The sequence below is a fragment of the Macaca mulatta genome, chromosome 5 (genome assembly GCF_049350105.2).
Source record: "Macaca mulatta isolate MMU2019108-1 chromosome 5, T2T-MMU8v2.0, whole genome shotgun sequence".
In the NCBI taxonomy this organism is placed as follows: domain Eukaryota; kingdom Metazoa; phylum Chordata; class Mammalia; order Primates; family Cercopithecidae; genus Macaca; species Macaca mulatta.
This window is the reverse complement of record NC_133410.1, coordinates 24,415,876-24,437,827: the sequence shown is the minus strand read 5'-3', so window position 1 is coordinate 24,437,827 and position 21,952 is coordinate 24,415,876. Positions and strand designations below refer to the sequence as shown.

At 37.9% G+C, this 21,952-nt stretch overlaps 1 protein-coding gene across 11 annotated transcripts in view; it reads right to left on the bottom strand.

Annotated features, from left to right (window-relative positions):
- Nucleotides 1–774: 774 nt before the first annotated feature.
- Nucleotides 775–21,952, bottom strand: part of ANAPC4 (anaphase promoting complex subunit 4) — a 41,445-nt gene continuing 20,267 nt past the window's right edge. For 4 of the 11 annotated variants that reach the window (XM_015138095.3, XM_015138097.3, XM_015138096.3 and 1 more), the window contains exons 17-29: nt 16,091–16,146; nt 13,639–13,688; nt 12,370–12,426; nt 12,003–12,059; nt 9,536–9,629; nt 5,573–5,670; nt 4,923–4,984; nt 4,804–4,842; nt 4,612–4,713; nt 3,745–3,819; nt 2,676–2,849; nt 1,541–1,664; nt 775–1,128 (exon numbers count right to left, since the gene is read on the bottom strand). In XM_015138095.3, coding sequence (XP_014993581.1) covers nt 901–1,128; nt 1,541–1,664; nt 2,676–2,849; nt 3,745–3,819; nt 4,612–4,713; nt 4,804–4,842; nt 4,923–4,984; nt 5,573–5,670; nt 9,536–9,629; nt 12,003–12,059; nt 12,370–12,426; nt 13,639–13,688; nt 16,091–16,146 — 1,216 coding nt within the window. In that variant the 3' untranslated portion in view covers nt 775–900. 11 annotated transcript variants of the gene reach the window in all.

Sequence of the window (21,952 nt, the reverse complement as noted above, 5' to 3'; positions counted from 1 at the left end):
CTGCTGATTCAAATAACTCAGAGCTCAAATGCAGGGACAGAATGAGAAAAGATAACCATGTAGGTGTCAAGCAGTGTTTGTTATTTAAACTATAAAAGACAGGATCCATCCTTTGGTTTAGCATTACAGTAAATCAGTATAATTTATTCTAAAAACGTAATTTTAAAATCATTCTGGAGATCCAAAATAAACTAGAAGGGGAATTGGAAAAATAGGAATGTTGTCTATAGTTTTAAAATACTAAATGCATTAAAATTTCCAGTGACGAATGACTATTTCAATGTAATTTCTTCCTGATACAGAAACAATTCCTGATACCTACCCTTCTGACAGAAAATATTAGACTTTTTCTTCACATTCAATTTGTTCACTTTCTTTCTTTTTTGAGACACAGTCTCACTCTGTCACCCAGGCTGGATGGAGTGCAATGGCATGATCTCAGCCCGCTGCAACCTCTGGCTCCCGGGTTCAACCGATTCTCATGCCTCAGCCTACCAAGTGGCTGGAATTACAGGTGTGTGCACCACGCCCAGCTCATTTCTGTATTTTTAGTAGAGTTGGGTTTTGCCATGTTGGCCAGGCTGGTCTTGAACTCCTGACTTCAAGTGAGCCACCCACCCAGACTCCCAAAGTGCTGAGATTACAGGTGTGAGCCACCATGCCTGGCCCTGTTTTCTTTAAACACTAGTTCTGTACATAGCATTAAAGAGAAATCTCAGAAAAAATAAAGTGTATCAGAGTGACTGTATCACTAAGAGAAGATGAAGCAGAATATGAAAAAATAAAATTTACTGTTTATTTCTTTGTTACACAAAGAAAATTAAAGGTGGTCCAAGACATCTTAGTCCATCTCCTATGTCCTTCTGGCCATAATTACACACACAACAATGGCAAGCTAGATTAAGAGTCTAGCTCAGGGTCAAGTTTTTCCACTTTAATGACTATCTCCGGAGCGAAAGCAGCAGCACCAGCTTGTTGGTTCTCTGTCTCTGACTCCGACAACACTTCTTCCTTTATTTTTACAGGCTTATTACCAGCCTCCTCCTCTTCATCTGAAGACTCATCGAGCTCCCATTCATCATCTATGTCCATTTCAAATACTCTCACATGACGAAGATTTGAGCTTAACTAAAAAAGAAAGGCCATAAAAGCACTTTTAAATTAATGGCTTAACTAATATATCATATATAAGGAATTAGAAATCAGAAGTCTGAATCAAAGAATGGTTTTATAGGAAACATATTCCCATCAATTTACAACAAAATCAATAAACTCAGCCTTCATTTTGTATAAAAAGGTCTCCACATAACAACAGTGGCAATTTCATGAGATTAAAATCTAGAATTATTAACTGCTTAGTAAGCTTTATCAGAACGAGAGAATAGCTAAGTCCACATGACCATAATCAATACAAGCTATAAATCACAGCAAAAATATTTGCACAAAAGGACCTTACATGTCATGTATTTGATGAAGGTTCCAAAGAAGCAATGTTACTTCTTGTAATTTCTTAGTTGCTGAACGATCTGTAAACACTTACCACACAGGATACTTTTCGAAAACCATTCCCAGCAACATACTGTGCTTTCATACTTTCCAGTAATCTCCAATGCTTCTCGAAATGCATGGTACGGGTGGGAATAGCACTACATTGTTCATCTAGCCTAAAGAGGGAAAAAACCCACCCAGGAATGAAAAGGGGATCTTCTCCTCCCTAGTTTGCTACAGGTGGTATTAGGGTCAATTATGGCTTTGACTTCTACTCATACTTCCACTTCCAATATAATTTTAGCAACTGTTGTATTAAAAAAAGAGCTGTGATATAATATTCTATAAAAATTCCATATTCTATATTCTGGCTGGGCACAGTGGCTCATGCCTGGAATCTCAGCACTTTGCAAGGCCAAGGTGGGAGGACTGCTTGAGTCCAGGAGTTCAAGGCCAGCCTGGCCAACAGAGTGAGACTCCATCTCTGTAAAAAATAAAATAAAATTAGCCAGACAAGGTGACACATGCCTGTAGTCCCAGCTATGAGAGGCTGAGGCAGGAGGGTCACTTGAGCCCATGAGTTTGAGGCTGCAATGAGCTATGATTGCATCACTGCACTCCAACCTGGGTGACAGACACAAGCTCTGTTTCAAAAAAAAAAAAAGAAAATACTGCAATTCCAAATAGGCAGAATATCATTTTAGCAAGGTTTCTGACTCCCTTTCAAGGAAAGCAAATGGATACATTTTTAAATTAGAGATCTGCTTACTTAAGTCTCAGTTAAAGCCATCTCTTGGAATTGACAGTATACTTCCCACATGGGCACTGAGGTCTTAATTCTGGAAGGAAAATACTGAAGGCAAATCAAAAATAACTAATTCCAACCAACTAGGGTTAATGCAATCCTTGAAAACGTAACTAAAAGAAGTCCCATTCTCCACTCCAAATAATTCCCCACCTTGATTCCAGCAAATACTTCCTGATTTACTAGTAAAGCGAAGGGATAAAAAAAGCTATTAAGGCCAGCATATTTTGAATGAAAAATTGGAGCACTTCTGCTCAGCTACCTCTGTGGTTACCCCTAGTAATGAAATAACCATTATCTAGCATGCCTGAAAGGTTGGAATTTACAATGTGCATTAAAAAATATTTAACTGTAATATCAAAAAGACAATTTTACCAGTTACCTTGTAGAATAAGTCCCAGTGAACTGATATTCTGCAGAATCTTCACTGTTATATACTAAAGACAATGGCAGCTGGACCAAGAGTCTATCTCTTCCTTCACGTCCTACAGTGTCTTTGAGAACTACTGTTACAGTTTCATCATCATAAAACTGTGCATCTAAACAACTGTAGATGCTAGAATTAAAATAAGTTTCGTTATATCAAAGATGATCATGACTACTGAGAAAATACTGTATGCATGTCATACTGGCAGCAAGCAGAAAAAAATTTTAAAATTAAGTGACATTCTGTACAGTAACATTTAAAATATACCATTGGTTTGTATTAAAATCAGTTATTTTTTGTACTGATTATTCACATATATAACCAAATCTTAGAAATGGGTAATCATGACCCCCCAAAATCTGTGAAGTTGTTTCAGTTCTAGAAAACCCCTGGCCATCGATGGTTAGGCCTTAAGAAATTCTATGAATGACATACAAATTAAACCTGTGGAAATTCTATGAATGACACCTTATATACATGTTCAGCAAACAGAGTTGACTAGACTGAGAAATAAAAATAAGATACTACACATGAAAAATAGGCACAGCAACTCCAAAGACTTTATCATTAAAAAAACTTCTTTTATGTGAGGAAACAAGTGAGAAAAAGATCAGCCTATGATTAGTCACTTCTTTCCCTTGCGAAGTCTCAGGGATGGCTTAGGTACTGTTACCCTTTTGAATCCTAAGAAAATCTCCCATCACTGAGAATGGCATCACCTCATAATTTTTTTGGTCATAACAAGAACTTCAGTCCCGCAGGCCATCTGCCCACGGGAACCACATTACTTTCTTTGTCAACAGGGAGCTCGGGAGTAATTATACGAAACCATATGACATAAACTGCAGGGCAGTAAGGTTCTATTCAATCACAAGTCAAATCATTCTCTATGTATAAATACACAAAGAATCCTGCCCTCGATGTGGGAAGTGACAAAGCCCTTTTACCTATATTATCACCGTAACCGATCTGGCCCGATTCCTAAACATATACACACATCACTCAAACAAGATTCAAGACTTACCTTCTTCTGACTTTCTCCGTTGTGGCATATGTAAAGCTCCCAAATTTAATAGCAATTAGTCCATTACTCACGGATCTCCAAGAAAGAAGGGGGGAAAAAAAGACTCAGTGGAACAACCTGGATAGTCAATAATCCAAACACTTAAAAGAACATGATTGTCAGGGTCAGTACATTTACTTCTCTAGAACACTGAGAACTGGTTTAAACGCCTAGACAGATAAACCAACTTGGTTTAAAATCATACAGTCACCAAAGTAAACAGATTTATCCAAAGACATTTGGCATTTGGAATAGAAATAACCAAATTCTTTCTTTTTGGTTACATCTTGGTCTCAACATTTTCTTCAAATTCGGATTTAAAATCATTTTTAAGATACCAATGGCATTCTAAATATGATTTATTTTTCAGAACTTCTACTTTGAATTTCTGAGTAAGTCTCTGTTAGGCAAGGCCTCTTGTTTAATGAAAAGCATACTAAACCCTAGGCAAAAATCATTTCTATAAGGCAGCCACTTTTAGAAGTTTTTAACTACTAAAAAGTTAAAACTTCTTTAACTTTTAACTTTCTGTAAGCTTTTAACTTCTAAAAAATGAGATATAATATTCTGAGCTGTCATATTTTTCCTAACTCTAAAAAAAAAGTCCTACATACGATGACTATATGCCAATAAAAATAAAATAATCTGGAACAAGATCATATAACTTCCTAATTCAGTGTTACTCTTAATGACATGAAAACTAACAATTACATGACAAATCTAAAAGTCTCAAGGTAGTTTAAAATCTGAAATGCTGGAAGGCTGTATGCTTTATTCTTAAAAATAATAAACTCCTCTCTCTGAGTCAAACTTCAGATTAATACTTACTGGGAAATATCCGTATGTCTCCTTAAGATGCACATTTTATAAAGTGAATCTTCTAGAATAGTAAAAAGAAGATAATGTAGATTTGAAGTTTTATTATTCCACCTAAGAAAAAAAAATTGTAATATTTTTTAACTATTGATGGATAAAACGAAATTGTACTGTTCACTCAAGATAGAGAAGAAACATACTTACAGAAAAGGAAATTTGAACAATCTACGTGTAGAATCCTCACTAAAATAAAAAGGAAAAAGAAATGAGAAAAATTTAAATTGGCTGCTGAATTACACCACCCAATAGGTAAACGGAATTACCTTCTGGTATCTCTATACAATGGAATACAGATTGCTTGATTCATCGATTTTCCAATTACATCCTATATAAAATAAGATTTTAAAATATAATTAGAGCATTACTATGCACACAGGTAACTCTACAGAAAGTGACTGACCATCACTGTTCAAATGTAGTAAAAAATCGCCTATATCACCAAACCTTGTACATAAAAAACTTTAATGACAATTGTAACAGTAAGGAAAAAGAGAGAAAATTCTGAGCTGAAAAGGACCTTGGTGCTAAGCACATGGCAGGTTTAAGACCAGCTGCCTCTGGTCTCATAACAACCATTCATTCACATCCTTCAGTAGTAAACAGAGACACATCAGCTCTGTAACCAAGACTGTTTACAATGAACTTCTTCTGGGAACAAATAAAATACTCAAGATGTCAACACCTTTAGTAATCTTTATACACACACACACACACACACACGTGTGTGTGTAAGAAACTTAAGTTGGAGTATTAGGTTGAACCATATGAAATTGTTATTTTTCTTAACCAAAAACAGTTGAATATCAACATTTTCATAGTTCATTCTAAAAATTAAGATGGTTTACATTAAGTGAGCCACATACTGTAGACACTATTGCTCCTACATAAAGACATGCATTTCTTTTAAACTTACTGCTGGCTTTTGCAAACACTGATCAATAATATTCTCCATCCGCCTTTTCACAAAATGCAATGATTTTCGAGGATAATAAGGAAACAGCAAAGGACTTTCTGGTTTCAAACAAAAACAGAAACAAAAATAAAAGAAGCTATAGCAAACTTATAATTAGAAGAAAATAATCTAACATTAGAGCCAGTCTGCACAGTTTATCTCAAGGTAGAATTTCCACTGACCACTTCATTGGATTTTCACACGACCTCATTAAAAACGACCATGGCCTTCTGCCTTTCATCAACCCCCACTGACAGCTCACTAAAAACAATCTCTCTCACTACAAGCTTAGACTCACCAAAATCCAACTGTAGGTCTCTGCTGGCTCTAAGAAGAAAGGAATGATTTGGGAACCATCAAATACATGATGAAATACAGTTCATTCTTCTATTCTTTGCCACAGTGAAACGACAACAGCAGTCCAGTACTGCTCAGCACTGTTTTTTAAGAGTCTCAAAAACAAGAGACTGGAAACTAGCTCTATATAAATAAGCTCTTTACTTTTTAAAAGATTACTTTATCAGGAAAAAATAATATATAATTTAGCACTTACACCTGCTGTGCTAGGTTTCTAAAATAAGTTTTGTTTTCTTTTATTGCTTACAATAGCCATATGAAGTAAACACCATATTCTCCAATTTATAGATGAAAAAAAAAAAAAAAGAAGCTCAACAGGTTTAGGCAACTGCCCAGTGTGAAAATAACTAAGTATCTAGATCTATCAATCAAACCCAAGTCTGACTCTAATGCCCACCCTCTTCCACTGTGCTTTGTAGGCCCTCCCTTAGATAAAGTCATGCTGGATAAAATGAATTATAATCACATTAACATTTTAAGTTCTCAAAGTGACAGATGCTATGGTATCACAGAAAGACACTGATCTTTGTTTCCAGTTCCTAGAACAGAGCTTCCAAAACCCTTGGAATTTCCTGAGTGATAAAGGTGACAGGAACATTTTCTTTTTTTTTAAAGACAGAGTCTCATTCTGTTGCCCAGGCTGGAGTGCAATGGTGCAATCTCAGCTCACTGCAACCTCTGCCTCCCGGATTCAAGCGATTCTCCTGCCTCAGTCTCCCGAGTAAAGGGACTACAAGTGCATACCACCACACCCAGCTAATTTTTAGTAGAGACAGGGTTTCACCATGTTGCTCAGGTCTGGAACTCCTGATCTCAAGTGATCTGTCCACCTCACCCTCCCAACGTGCTATGACTACCATGTTTTGTTTTAGTGAGGCAACTCTTGGCTGGCACCTAGACAGCTTTAGGATAGGGGCTGGCCACCAAAAAGACCAAGCCTTGATTAGAAGTTTGGAACTTTCAGCTCCACCTGCCAGCCTCCAGGGAGGAGAGAGGGGCTTGGAGGTTGAGTTCAATCACCAACGGTCAACGACTTCATCAATCATGTCTACATAACGAAACCTCCATAAATACACTGGGACAATGAGGTTCAGAGAACTTTCTCGGTGGTGAATATGTCCAGGTGCTGGGAGAGCATGGAAGCTCTGCTCCTTTCCCTCTATACCCTGCCTGATATAGCACTTCTATGTGGCTATTCCTGAGTCATATTCTTTACAATACACTGGTAAACAAAAATTAAATGTTTCCCTGAGTTTTGTGAGTCATTCTAGCAAAACTATCCAACCTGAAAGGGAGGAAAGTTCTGGGAACTCTTGACCTTATAGTCAAGTCTGACAACAAGCATGGCTACCCAAGAGACGTGGGTGATCTAGAGACCTGACATCTGACTCGAGGGCAGTCTTTTGAGACTGCGCCCTTATCCTGTGAGGTCTGCGCTGTCTGTAATTAGCGTCGGGATTGAATTGTAGGACACCCCGTTGGTGTCAAAATTGGTTGGTGTCAAAATTGGTTGGTGTCAGGAGGAAAAAAGTTTCTCTCATTTTGTTGTCAGAAACACTGAGTAAAAACCGCTCAGATGCAAACCTACAGACTGCTTCTGTGCTAAGTGCCAGGCATTAGTCTAAGTGCTTACGCAGATTAATTTATTTAATCTCCACACCAGTTTCTTGAGGGAGGCATTATTACCACCTTCTTTTTACAGATGAGAAACTATGGCACAGAGAGGTTAGGCAACTTGCTCTTAGCCACATTACTACGAAGCAGGAGAGCAGATTCCAACCCAGACAATCCAGCTTCCAGAGCACCAGCTTTTACCCATTACACAATACTGACCCATGTACCCTAAAGAAACTACACAGATCAAGTACTTAGCACTTGATTTTTGCAGTGTAAGAAAACAGTTGCACTGATATTTCCTCACTGGAATTCAGTGTGGAACTCAATAGTGAGTTCCATCAGGTCTGTAGCTAAGATCAGGCCTTTCTTATTCAGACACATAAGATGTGGGGGGAAAAAAAGAGAGTAGGACCTATTTTCAGCCTGGCAAAGATCAATAAGCCAAAAGAGCAACAGGGTCCAGGTGCCACTACTCTTGACACACCGCCACTGGCCCTCCACAGACATCCTGCCTTACTCCCTGGGCATCCTGATTAAATACAGTAAATGAGTAGCATCTCCTGTACCCATATCCTCCCTCCATTCAATAGCCAGCTTGCACCAATGCATCTCCCTACTGACCTCAAGACTCTCCGGCAATACAAAATAGGTTCTGCTTTGAAAAAGAATTTGGACCATATGTAAAGTTCTGGGCATCAAAGAATTCTCTCCCTCATTCATGCATTCATTCATTCACAGAAGCAGCAACCAAACAGAAGTGGCAGAAATGACTATAGGTTGAGTTTCACTTATCCAAAACGCTTAGGTCCGGAAGTGTTCTGGATTTTTTTGGAATTTGGAATATTTGCATATACATAATGAGGTATCTTGGGGATGGAACTCAAGTCTAAACACGAAATTCACTTATGCTTCATGTACATCTTATACAATATATTTAATAATTCTGTGCTTGAAACAAAGTCTTGACTGCACTTTGACTGGGACCCATCATATGAGGTCAGGTAGGGAATTTTCCACTTGTGGTGTCATGTCGGTGCTCAAAAAGTTTTCGATTTTGGAGCATTTCAGATTTTGGACATTTGGATTAAGATGCTCAACCTGTACTGCTAGTCTAGTTAAAACCTCAGGCTTTCACATTAACAGAATCCTAGCTCCATCACTAACCAGCTTGTGTGATCCCAGGCTTCTCTAACCTTCTGTTTCCTCATTAGTCAATGGGGATACCAAGTATCTACCCACAGAATCTTGTGAAGACTGAAGCAGGTATTGTGTGTATATACGGCAGATTAAGCAACCCATAAATGTTAGTTACTACCTTAAAGATCTAAGAAATTGCTAAATCTGGTCAGATTATTCTTTCAGACAGCAAAGAAATACAAGCTTTAAAATATTTTCATCTAAAATAGTAAGATGTGCTGGTATATTTAACGGCTGCTATTATGTGCTGCATCCCTCATAATGCTGGACAGCTTTACTGTATTAACATTCTGACATCCTAGAAAATGAAAGGCATAACAGTACACACACGCACACGCGCACGCGCGCGCACACACACACACACACGAAACTACAACCCGAGAATACAGTTGAGCATCACTGTGCTTTTAGAAGATAATAAATTGGAATTGGCAAAAAAGACTTTTCTCACTATTTGGCTCTATAGTTTCTCCTCAAAATCCTATTTTTTACAGGGTGCAAAACACTTAAATAAGAATACTTAGGAATAAGCAATCTTGCTGTAGCATAGTTAACTTCAGAGTGTCTATCTATCATGATGATGTCATACACGATTGGTTATTTTGCTGTTCCTATAATTAAATAAAAATAAGTCTAATAAACTTAGATAAGTGTTCAGCAAGTTTTCAGCAAAACTGTTTATTCAAGACCTAGTCTTAAATAAAAATAAACATGGCCCAAATCATGTTTATTTTTGGTTGGTTCATGAAATACCTTTAAGGTAGCTGCTATTTTGAAGAAAGTCATACCACTGGTTTCCTTCTGTGTTAGGGGGTGACACAAGATCATCATCTTCATCTTTCAAGTACTAGAAATACAGAATTAGAAATTTAAGTTTATTTTTAATAAACTTATTTCCCTTCCATACCTGGAAGGGAAAATGGAAAAAGAAAAAAAGTAAAAGACAAAAAAAAAGTTTAGTAAATTGAAGAATTACAGTCTAAAATCTGTTCATATTTAACACTTTTTAATTTAACAAGCTACTTTGTTTTACTGCCAAGTCCTCTGAAAGTGCATTACTATTATTCTAAGTGAGGTAGCCAAAATCTGCTATGTGTATGTGGCAGAATTAGTCAAGCAACTAAACAAACTGCAATATATTAAGATTACTATGTTGTAGATGTAGAGAGACCACAAATCGAACTTAAATTGTGTTTTTCATAAACATATTTTAATTTTATATATGCAAGTTATAAATTAGTTTCATAAGTTACCAACTGTCAATATACTGTCAATATACTCTATGGCAGTTGTTCTCCAAATGAGGTCCACAGGCCCCTGGGAATCCCCAAGATGCTTTTGGGGATCCACAAAGTCAACACTAGTTTTATAAAAATGTAGATGTCACCTGCCCTTTACACTGGGCTAACATCTGCACTGATGGTGGGGAAAACTGTGTCTCAGTCAAGAATCACGGCAGTGGTTCCAAATCATACCAGCAGTCACTGTATTCTTTTTCTGTCACATACTCATACTTTCATTTATCTTTAACGAAGTCATTAAATTATTAACTTTATTTTCAACTTTTGAGTACAAATCTTTAATATTCTGTGTGACAGAACTGAGAGTTATACATAGGCACTTTTGCTACACAAAAACATGGTGGTTATCTTGAGGAAAAGCACTTCTGTTAAAAGCAAAAACAAGCTGGGCATGGTGGTTCAGGCCTGTAATCTCTGCACTTTAGGAGGCCATGGCAGGCGTATCACTTGAGCCCAGGAGCTCAAGACCAGCCTGGGCAACATGTCGGGTCTCTACGAAATAAAGACAAAAATTAGCCAGGCATGGTGGTATGTGCTACATTGTAGGCCCAGCTACAAGAGGCAAGTGGGAGAGGTGGAAGCTGCAGTGAGCCATGATTGCACCACTGTACTCAGAGGAAGCACCCTGTCTCAAAAAAAAAAAAAAAAAAAAAAAAATTTTTTTTTTTTTTTTTGGAAAACCTGCATCTGCCCGTGTGCTTCACAACACAAAAGACTTTTCTGATTAAATTGGTGGTGCTATTTAAGGTGGTAGCATTTAGAACAGCTGCATGACTCAGGGAACCAACATTTCCAAAATGACCAAAGCATGATGTTACAAAATTATGCATGGGCAAAAGATCCGTTCAAAGTGCGAGGGAGATGAATGAATTTTAATGTAAAAAATGTTCACTGATGCAATCTTAGATTCCACGCTGAAACGAACCTTTAAGATGTTATCACTTGTCCAGATTTGATGTAATAAAGCAAAGTCGCAATTATCTGAAAAAGCTAATAGAATACTTCTCCCTTTTCATATACACACCTATGTGAGGCCAGACTTTTTTCATATACACTGATACTATAGAAAAAACATATCAAAACAAACTGAATGTAGCAGCAGATATGAGAATCCACCTGTTTTCTATCAGGCTGGACATCAGAGAGGTTTGCAAGAATATGAAACATTACCACTCTTCACTAAATTATTTTTATTTTGTAAAATATCCTTTTTCACTAAAAGTATTTATATTAACATGTAACAGTAAGTGGGTATATCCTTTTTTTTTCTTTTGTTTTCAGACTGAGTCTCACTCTGTTGCCCAGGCTGGAGTGCAGTGATGCAATCTTGGCTCACTGCAACCTCCGCCTCCTGGGTTCAAGCGATTCTCATGCCTCAGCCTCTCGAGTAGCTGGCAAGTAGCTGGGATTACAAGTGTGAGCTTCAATGCCCGGCTGTTATATTGTATTTTTGAGTGAATTAAGGAATAATTTTTTATTATGTTTAATTTTTAATACCTAATAATGCTATCAGCAATAGCTAACTTGCATAAACAAAAGCTCTTTTCTAGTCCTCAATAATTTTTTTTTTTGAGACGCAGTCTTGTTCTGTCGCCCAGGGTGAAGTGCAGTGGCTTGATCTTGGCTCACTGAAACCTCTGCCTCCTGGGTTCAAGTGATTCTCCTGCCTCAGCCTCCCAAGTAGCTGGGATTACAGGTGTCCACCACCACACCCAGTTAGTTTTTGTATTTTTAGTCCTCAATAATTTTTAAGAATGTAAAAGGGTTCTCCGATCAAAATGTTTAAAAACTGCTGCTCTTTGGTAACTTTACTAAAAGGGCAGAGCTCCTGTATTACTTGGTATCGTGTTACTTTCCAGAAACTTTGGATAACAAAGACGAAGACTGCTAAGGTTTTAAAATGAGTTCAAAGCCCATACCTGACCAACTCTTTCAACGTTGAAGTATTTTCCTTTTCGATTATAAAGGTCTGGAGCCTGGAAAAAATAAACATAGTTTAATTCTTAAGTCAACTCACGAAGAAAAGTATCTTAAATTTAAACCCCAAACTTTCCTTTTCAAGAGAGCTGTGAGTGGCAGTTATTATTTTCTTTTGTAGATTATAAGACACACAAACAAAAGTCTGGTTTACTGACTATGTTTAGAAACATAATTAGTTCAACAGTTTAAAAAAAGTAATTGCTATGGACTTCAATAACATTGGGTTAAATTTAATTATATCTTGTCATTACCCAGGTTTACTACAATTTTTTTTTAAACTGCATTACAGAAATATCAACTTCTTACCTCATTGAAATGTTCAGTAAGAAATTCAGCAACAAATGTGATATCTTTCTGAGTCATCTATCAACAAAAGGAACAAAAAGAAAACAAATCAAGATAAAAGAAAGCTGCTCAATAAAAGAAATGGTACATAATAATAAATGTGACATTTTCACCATCTACTAAAGGCCACGGGAAAACCGGCAAAGTTCTTTCAAAGAAATATAGATTATGCGACTGTGAAAATATGAACGCCTGGGGTTCCAAGAATGTAATTAAACATGTGAACTCATCTTCCAATCAGTTAATCCAATAGCTACAAAACTCTTTATGGCCTAAGGTTATTTATTATTTCAGGCCTTGTGCTAAGACCACACGTGCTGAGGTTCCTCCTTTGGGCATGGGCACTGGACCCCAGATAAGATGTGTCACCCTTAGTTAAGGGCTGCAGGCAAACAGTGCTGTCTGCTTCAGTGCAGGCCCCTGCTTCTTATGATGACCTGCATTTATCCCAATTTAGTTCTTCAGCCGTCAGAAAATTATACCTTAGGATTCCTTCCAACAACTGACGTATTTTACCTCCCAAAATAAAGCTAACAGTGATGTCAGAAAAACAACTATTGTGAAATTTTCCTGGTTTGCAAGGCCAGTCCCCCACAGTGCAAAAGATCTACTTAGCAAACGAGTTGTAGACAGTGGAGAATCCCTTTCTCATCTAGTTCACGAGGCTAATTTTAATGCTGTCCATTTTTTCAGGCTCAAAACTACCCAACCTATCTAACCAGTTTCAGCAGGGGTGAAGAAGAGTGAGCTGCAGGAATCAAGTGGAAATTCCGCCCTATTCTGTAAGGCTTCCCTGGAAGGAGACTCCATCGCCGCTTGTCACAGTCTTTACAGGAACCCTTCCTTTCTTTCTTTAGAAAGAAACTGTTGCTTACCAGACTTCAACACAGGGACTAATATCTAAGCACTTGATTTCCAAGGAAAATAAGAAGCATTTAAAATTTAAGGAAGTCAAAGTAAGGAATACAAGGATGCTGTCTTACATGGATTATAAAACCTTATCGAAACATGAAAACTATAAATTTAGATAGTCATAATAAAGGTATTCTATGAGAAGAAACAATACACAAAACATGCAAATTTCTTTTTTAAAAAGGTGGTGCTTAAGGGATCTAATGTCTACATCCTGACTTCCTGTTAACGAATACCTGAGGAAGAGTACCAAGATGACCAGCACAGCAGAGTTCAAACAGGACAATGTGAACACTGTGAAAATGCACTAGTACATACTACCTTATTCAGCTCAGGAAGCACATGGTCTTCTGTCATTCTCAACATTGCTGGAAATACAAAGTTAAAAAACGATCTTTAAAAGCAAACTACAAACATAATTTTAATTTTAAATACATTTCAAAGACAAGGTGTTTGACTGAACTAAATCTTCAGTTTTACACAGCTTTTCACCAACAAAAACATTTTTCTTCCAAAAACTAACGGGTGCCAGAACTTTAATCTGCTTCATATTTTCAGGTTCAAAATTGTTGTTCTAACCATTCTAAACTATTCTTTTTCTTCTTCAATTCAACCTGTTGCCACTCCAGACAAATCTAAGTGCTGTCTGTACTAAGACTACGTGTGTAAGGATCCCTCCTTTTAACCTGGTGATGTTTCTGCTCTTAAAATCTGCAAGCCATCCTTTCCTCCAAAGTCTTACGATACCAAAGACATCTGTTTATTTCCCTTGGTCTTTTCTGCTACGCACTTACAGTATATTTATGTACTTTTCTTTGATCTAGTATCTGTAGTTGACTCTCTTTGTCCTTTCATAGGACTGTCCTCATCAGTACTATGTGTTTTGTATTATGTTCCACCTAAGTCAAGACAAAGTATGTTTCATGTACTTCTGCATGGTATTTGAACATGGTTCTTCATTGCATTTGGTCAGTAATAAGCAAGTCAGAAGTACTTTTGCAAATACATAACTGTTTTTAATTAATTTAAACGTCTTAAGTTATCTGAAAGGGGAGCTAAAATCTAGTTCCACTCATTCTTTCCATCCAAAAACACTACTTATGGAGCATACCCTAGGTGCTAGCGATATATCAGTATAAAAGATGTCCCCGCCTTCATGGAGATCACATTTTACAAAAACAAAGTTATACAGCTACTGGGGACAGAGCCAGGATTACAAGTAGATCTCCACTTCTCCAATCCAGTGTGCTTTCTACAATGTCCTGCTCTAATGAGAAGGACTGAGCAGTAAGTCATCTCTCTTCTAATCCTGATTCTTACTACAGTTAGAATGTGTAGTAAGGATAGACACTGCCTCAATTACCTCCAGCAATTATAAGTAAAACCAAACTACCTTTGCAAAAAAAAAAGTCTTGTAAGTTCTCATTCAGTTTTAATATTGTAATTTATTCTAATTAACAACATGGATCTTAAACAGGCCCGCCTGATAAGCACTCTGGTTCCTCATTCTGGTTAGTATTGGTACAGTTTTCAGAAATATCAAAAAGTATCAACATATGCAGATCACATTCAGTTTTTAAACAAAAGCAATTATGTTAGGTTGAAAAATATAAAGTCTGTTTTTACAATATTAGAACTGAAGATCTGGACATTTGTTTAAAGGATATCAGCACATTACAGGTAATTTACATTCTATTTTACTCTTTAGAGTTTCAACAAGTGTGAGATAAACTACATTAAAACTAAATTTTGTATACGTTGGAGGGAAATACATGCTGGATTATTTTAAGGATATTGAGAGTTCACAAAAATAGCAATATAAATGGACCTAAATAAAATATGCATATACTGCAGAGTGAATATAAAACATTTAATATCAAGTCAACAAATACTTATTAACTACCTGCCCAAATGTAAGGACATTGTGAAGATACAAAGACAGGCTATAAGTGGTCTGCATTCTATTTAGTTGGAACATCAATACACAATAGAAGTGGTAACGGAAATGTTCTACTTCCATGCAGCCACTAACCATTTGTGGCTGCTGAGAACCTCAAATGCGGACAGTATGGCTGAGGAACCAAATATACAGTTGTACAGCATTTCAATCTACTTAAATAGCCACATGTGGCTAGTGGCTACCATAGTGGACAGTAGAGATCTAAAGACAGAAGACCAAATAATCAAACAGAAGATAAGCTACCCAAGGACTCTTATTTTTTTTTCTTTTTTTTAATTTTAAAATCTAGCACCTAACAGTGCCTGATACTTACAAAATTTTTTTTAAATGTTATTTTAACCTATGGAGACATTAAAAAGTTAAAAAATGTGAACTATCAGTGAGCAAACTGGGATAACACAGGCTACAAGTTAGCTTTAATAGTTCTGTGAGGAATGTTTCCAGCACAGGGAAAAATGTTTACGGTGACACATATTCCAATTATACTGATTTGATCTTTACAAATTATATGAATGTATTAAATTATCGCGAGTACTCCAAAAATATGTATATTATTATATACTAATAAAAAATAAATAAATATTTCTGTGGGGAGGTGGGTGTATGAATAAAGTAAGACTGGCCATGTGTTGATAACTGCTGAAGCTAGGTGAAAGGTACAACAGGGATCATTATACAATTCTCTCAATGTATTTGAAATTGTACTAGATTTATTGAAACCATCTAAGATAATACTCCTATAGTTTTTTTAAAGTGTTAAAATAAAAATGCATTTACTCAATGCATACAAGTTTACTGTATGTAACTTACCCACATACAGCCACCGAAAAAATGCTTTGAAGTTTTTCATACTACTGTCTATAACTCTAAAGAGATAAAAACAAAAAAAATCAGAAATAAGATTATTATGTGGGGGGTTCATATATCACTGCTTAACTATCAAGAAATATCATAATCCTTACTGTTCTATTTTATTCTATCTGGGTGACATTTAAGTCTTTAGAACAGCAGATGTTACAAATTGAACACATACCTAAAAATAAAATTTCAAAAAAGAAAATACTGATTCTAAAAATAAAGCAAATAACTTAGATTCTAACTGGTTACAACAGCCTTGCCACAAACTGTGTAATAGTCTTTCTTATTATTCAGTAAAGCATGAACTCCTTTTCTAACTTTGCAAATAAAAGAACTCAGAAAAAAACAGTTTTCAGCATTATTCTCATTTTAAAAGAAAATACTCATTGGTCAGTAAGAAGAAAAAACATCAACTTCAACAGAAAACCATTATTACAAATTTGTGCTATGTCATTACCTCTGATATCAATGGACCATTATTTTTGGAAGCTGATTTTTTATTCTAACAATTGAGATCTCAGAAGTTGAATTTTCCTTGGCTTTACACATATGCCCCCCCCCAAAATTAAGTGTTATATAAATGGAAGCCATCTTCATTTTGATAAAACTGTTTCTGAATAGAGAGATGGGTTATCGCTTTTTAAACTATCTCTTTAAGCTCACATGTATAAGATAATTACTCTAGACAAAAACCTGTGCTTTTCATTCCCAAATCTCAAAGCCCTTTCCAAGCATTAAGTTTCATAATACCACTGGAGAGGTAGGTCAGCATCATTAACCTTTTGGAACAAAGTAAAACGCCCGGAATAAAAGACTGAAACATCTCTTATGTTACTAAGCAATAGAATCAAAACCCTCTTGCAGCAATGATAAAAGAAAGAAAAAAAGTTCCTTTGTGCAGTCAATATGTTCAACCCTATCCCAGGCCACCAGACCAACATCGAAATGCTCAATGCCTCAGTTTCTCCATCTGGAACCTGTAATAATTCTACTTACCTGAAAGAACAATAAGTTAAACTACCTTTCATTCATATTGAGAAGTGATCATAGAAAGCACAATATTTTATATTTGCTCTCTGCAAATATGGTGAACCAAAAAATACTTCAAAAATACAGGAAAAGCAATGCCATTTCTCCTTGTGTTTTTTTGTCTTCTGAGCACACACATCTACAGCCTCTACCTTCTAAAATACCATGAAAATGGCCATGGGAGGAGAGGGGTACATGTGTTAGAAACTCACAAAAACAAAAAGAATAAAAAAGAAATTAAATTTCAGAAACGTCAAAAGTGACAGAGGACTGATGCAGCTCAACAGCAAAAGTGACTGACGCAGATTAAGAGCGGAGGCCCCTTGCCAGGCAGTGCACGGAGAGGGCACCTGGGAAGGAGCCTCCGCCCTGGAGAAGCCCAGGGATGCTCAGACCTTAGCAATGTCAGCTCTAACAGAAGACCTCAGGGTGATGTGTGGGGCTGGACACAGGGACAAACTGGAAATATAACACAGAGTGGTCAATATGTTCTTTCCTCCAACACACGAAGAATGCTTAGCGGGCTACTCTCCGGAAGAGCTAAGGCACTTCCACGTGGGCACCAGTAGCCTGAAGCAAAGCTCCACATACTCTGGCACCTGCTCCCTGCTGCCCCAACCTACAGAGATTCCAAGCAACTTTAAACTGCCTCCTGAATAAACATGAGTAAGTAACCAAGCATCTGGTATTTAAAGAAACCTTGCGGCCGGGCGCGGTGGCTCAGGCTTGTAATCCCGGCACTTTGGGGGGCCAAGGTGGGCGGATCACGAGGTCAGGAGATCGAGACCATCCTGGCTAACACGGTGAAACCCATCTCTACTAAAAATACAAAAAATTAGCCAGTCGTGGTGGCAGGGGCCTGTGGTCCCAGCTATACTTGGGAGGCTGAGGCAGGAGAATGGCGTGAACCCGGGAGGCGGAGCTTGCCGTGAGCCAAGAACGCGCCACAGCATTCCAGCCTGGGCGACAGAGCGAAGACTCCGCCTCAAAAAAAAAAAAAAATTAAAAGAAAGGAGTGCTATAATAAGAAACTGAAGAGAATGGTTCAGTTTAATGATCCTGTCTTCCAACCCGACCTTAGACATTTACTCCAAAGTTCACATCCCAGACCCCGTCATCACCAACTGCAACCCTTCTAAGTCTCAATTTCAAGCATCCCGCTGACCAAACACCCCTCCTATCTGTCCAGTCTCTCTCCAGGGGCCCTACCTTCCTCCCACCAGGACGCATCATCTACTGGTTCTACTGCCTTTCACCGTCTCTCGGCCTCTATATGTCCTCACTTCCTTCCTAAAGTAGTTCAGATTCAAGGGCCATCATTTTAATCTGGTACTTGCTTCAATTCCCTTGCTCCTCTTGCTTCATTTTGCTCATGAAGCCTGGTAAATCTAACTGCTCCCCTGCTCTATGCCCCACTCCTGCAGCAGACCTGCAGTCAAGCTGGCCGGCCTCACTTTCCCACTCCCAGAGCCCTCCTGTTCCATTAGTGCCCTTGATCTCCTGCTGGACTAGACAGCTGCTTCACAGCTCTCTTTGTATTCTTAAACCTCCAACACTGCCTCCCCATCCTTACTCTTAGCTGATGACAGATGTCCTGTTAAGATAATAAAAGCACCTTGAAGGGAACGTCCCCCAGCTCCCACCTGCTCATACACTGGCCTCTGTGACCCTCCTCTCTCAGCCTTTCCTCCCACAACTGATGAGCTCCTGCTTCTGCTTTTCCAACCCTTCCCCTTCTGTACTAGGTCCCACCTCTCTCATACTCTTTAGAGCCTCTCCTCTCTCATCTCAATTTTTTACCTTCTAGATCATTCCATCCATAAACATGCTCCAGTTCTTCCCAAGATAAAAAGAAGAAAAAAACCCAACAATTCTGCTTCCATCTACTGGCCACTCCCTTTACAGCAAAACTCCTCAAGAGGCTATACTTGCTGTCTTCTCTGCATCTGCTTATTCTGTATCGTACCAGTTCCCATCACTCCTCAAGGTGGTTCTTATCAAGGTCACTATCCTAATAATATTCTAAGACTCTATTCTATTCTTGGTGTTTCCCTTGCTTGACTTAGCATCTGTCAACCGATCCCTCATTCCTTCTTGCAATGCCTTCTTCGCTCAGCCTGCAGGACGCCTACTCCTCTGGTTGTTCTGTCTCTCCCATCTCCTTTGCTAGTTCTTCATTGTCCCCATTCTGAAATCAGGTCGCTCCTGTTCTCTACGCACACTCATTACCTCATCCAGTCCCATGGCTTTAAATAACACCAATGTGCTGATGGCTTCCAAATGCACATTTCCAGCCTGGACCCCTCCCCCTTGAACGCTAGTCGCACATAACTAACACCGTGCCGGACAGCTCCACCTGCAGATCTAATGGGCATTTCAAATTCCACACGCCTAACACACTGACAGGGTGGCCAAAATTAACATCACTGAGAGGGGTGGATGACGGACACTGTGTGTGCTGCTGGATATGGTAACTTGAGAAGGACACACCAATTATGTAGTATTTCTGGCCAGGGATACATAACCTAAATATAATCATTTTTTTAAAAATCAGATAACACTAAAATGAGAAACATAAAGATATACAGACATACATATACATACATACACGATGTGCTTCTTAAAGAAATGTCAACTTTTATAAAAGACCAAGAAAGTTTGAGAAACTGCTGAAAATTAAAAAGATACAGCAACTAAAACAAATACGTGATCCTGAACTGCATCTTATCATACTGGACATATTGGGATAATTGCTAAAGGGAAATTGAACTGTAGGTTAATATACTGTATTAACGTTAAAATTCCTAAATTCGTTAATTGTACTATGGTTATGTAAGAAAATAATTTTATCCTTAGAAAATATGCACTAAAGTATTCCAGGGAAAAGGCACCTGACAGAAACAACATATTCTCACATGTTTCAGAAAAGATGAAGTATATGATAAATATAATATTTTTAAATGATGAATTAAGTAAAGGAGTACCATCAGAGTTGTCTTTATTATTCTTGTAATTTTTATGTAAAATTACTTCAAATGCTAAGTCTAAAGAAGAATCCAGTATGTCCAAACCAAACTCTTGATCTTATTCCACACTCCCCCTCCCTAAACCTGCCCTCACATTTGTTCCCCCTTTCAGTAAATGTCAATTCTACTCTTTCAAGTACCAAGGCCCTACACTCATAATTATCTATGACTCCCTTATTACCACCTTCTACAAAGAAGCATTGAGAAAATCTTGTTAATTATACTCTCAAAATACATCCCAATCCTGACCACTTCAGATTCTGACCACCATTTCTCTCTTGGCTTCTGTCCTTGCCTATCTATGAGCTTTTCTCAACTCTGAGCAGCAAGAGGGATCTTTCTGAAGCCTAAATCATATCCTTTCCACGACTCCTAACTCCCCAAGGGCTTCTCTTTACATCGAGAGTAAAGGCCAAAGTCCTAACAACTGCCCCACAGGCTCTATGCAACCTGGCCACCCTCTATCACCGGTCAATCTACTCCCTACCTTACTCTCATTCAATCCACTTCAGCTATAGTGCCCTTGTCCCTGCAACATGCCAGCCACGCTCCAAACTCAGGGCCTTCACACTTTCTGCCCCTTCCACCCCCAAACATCAACAGTGCTTGCTTCCTCCTGTCTCCTTCTCTCTCAGTGAGGCCTCCCTGACCACCTATATGAAGTTGAATCCCCTACACCTTATCATGCTTTAGGTCCTTATTTCTTGCTTGGTTTTTCTCAACATTACTTATCACTGTATTTAGAACATAGTTAAGTGCTCAACAAATATTTACTGACATTTGACAATATTCAAAAAAAACTCAGAAAATAAAAAAGACAAAGATATGAAAAATATAAGAGAAAAAGAAGAGACACAGAAATCAATCCACCACAAATTCTAATATCTGACCAAACGGATTTCTAGAACACAAATCTAGTTCAAAACAAAGAGAAAGCTTGGCGTAATGGCATACTCCTGTAGTCCCAATTACTCGGGAGGCTGAGGCAAGAGGATCACTCGAGCCCAGGAGCTCAAGTCTAGCCCGGGCGACATAGAGAGACCCTGCCACAAAAATAAATAAATAACAATAAAGTAAATAAAAGAGGGAGGAGGAAATTATTAAAAGAATAATACAAGAGAATTCAGGTTAAAATGGCTTTTTATGGCACAATGAATTAAAAGGCCCACACCTAAAAACAGTTATTACATTTCAACATATCAAGAATAAACAGTAATGCTTTACAGCTTTTTCAAAAGGAAAAAAAACAACTATAAAGGGCTAAGAATCAGAAGCACCAGACCTTCCATCAGCAACAAAAAGCACAGAATCCTATGGAACTCTGCTTTTGAAGTTCTATGTGAAAATAACCCTCAGGGAATCCTAAACCCAGCTGTCAATTAAGTGTGAGGGTAGGAGAAAAAACACAAAAGGAGATAAAGTTTACCTTCTATGTCTGCTTTTTGAGAAAGTTACTAGAGGATGTTTTCCAGCAAAATGATTAAATAAGCCAAGAAACAAAGGCAATCCTAGCAGTTCTGGGTCTAACCCAGGAGAATAACAAAGAAAATGCCTAGGTGGTAGCCGTGCAGGAGAACTGGAGCACAACTGTGGGCTGAGGCAGAGGGGTGGGAGGCTAAAGAAGGCATCTGGAACAGGGGATTCCAGAGGTACTATACCACCCTTCAGAAGGGAAAGGACGGAAGGATGCAGAAAAGACGGACAATGCAAGAAAACAAGCAAGCCAAACAGTCTAAGAAAAACAAAACAAACAGAGTTA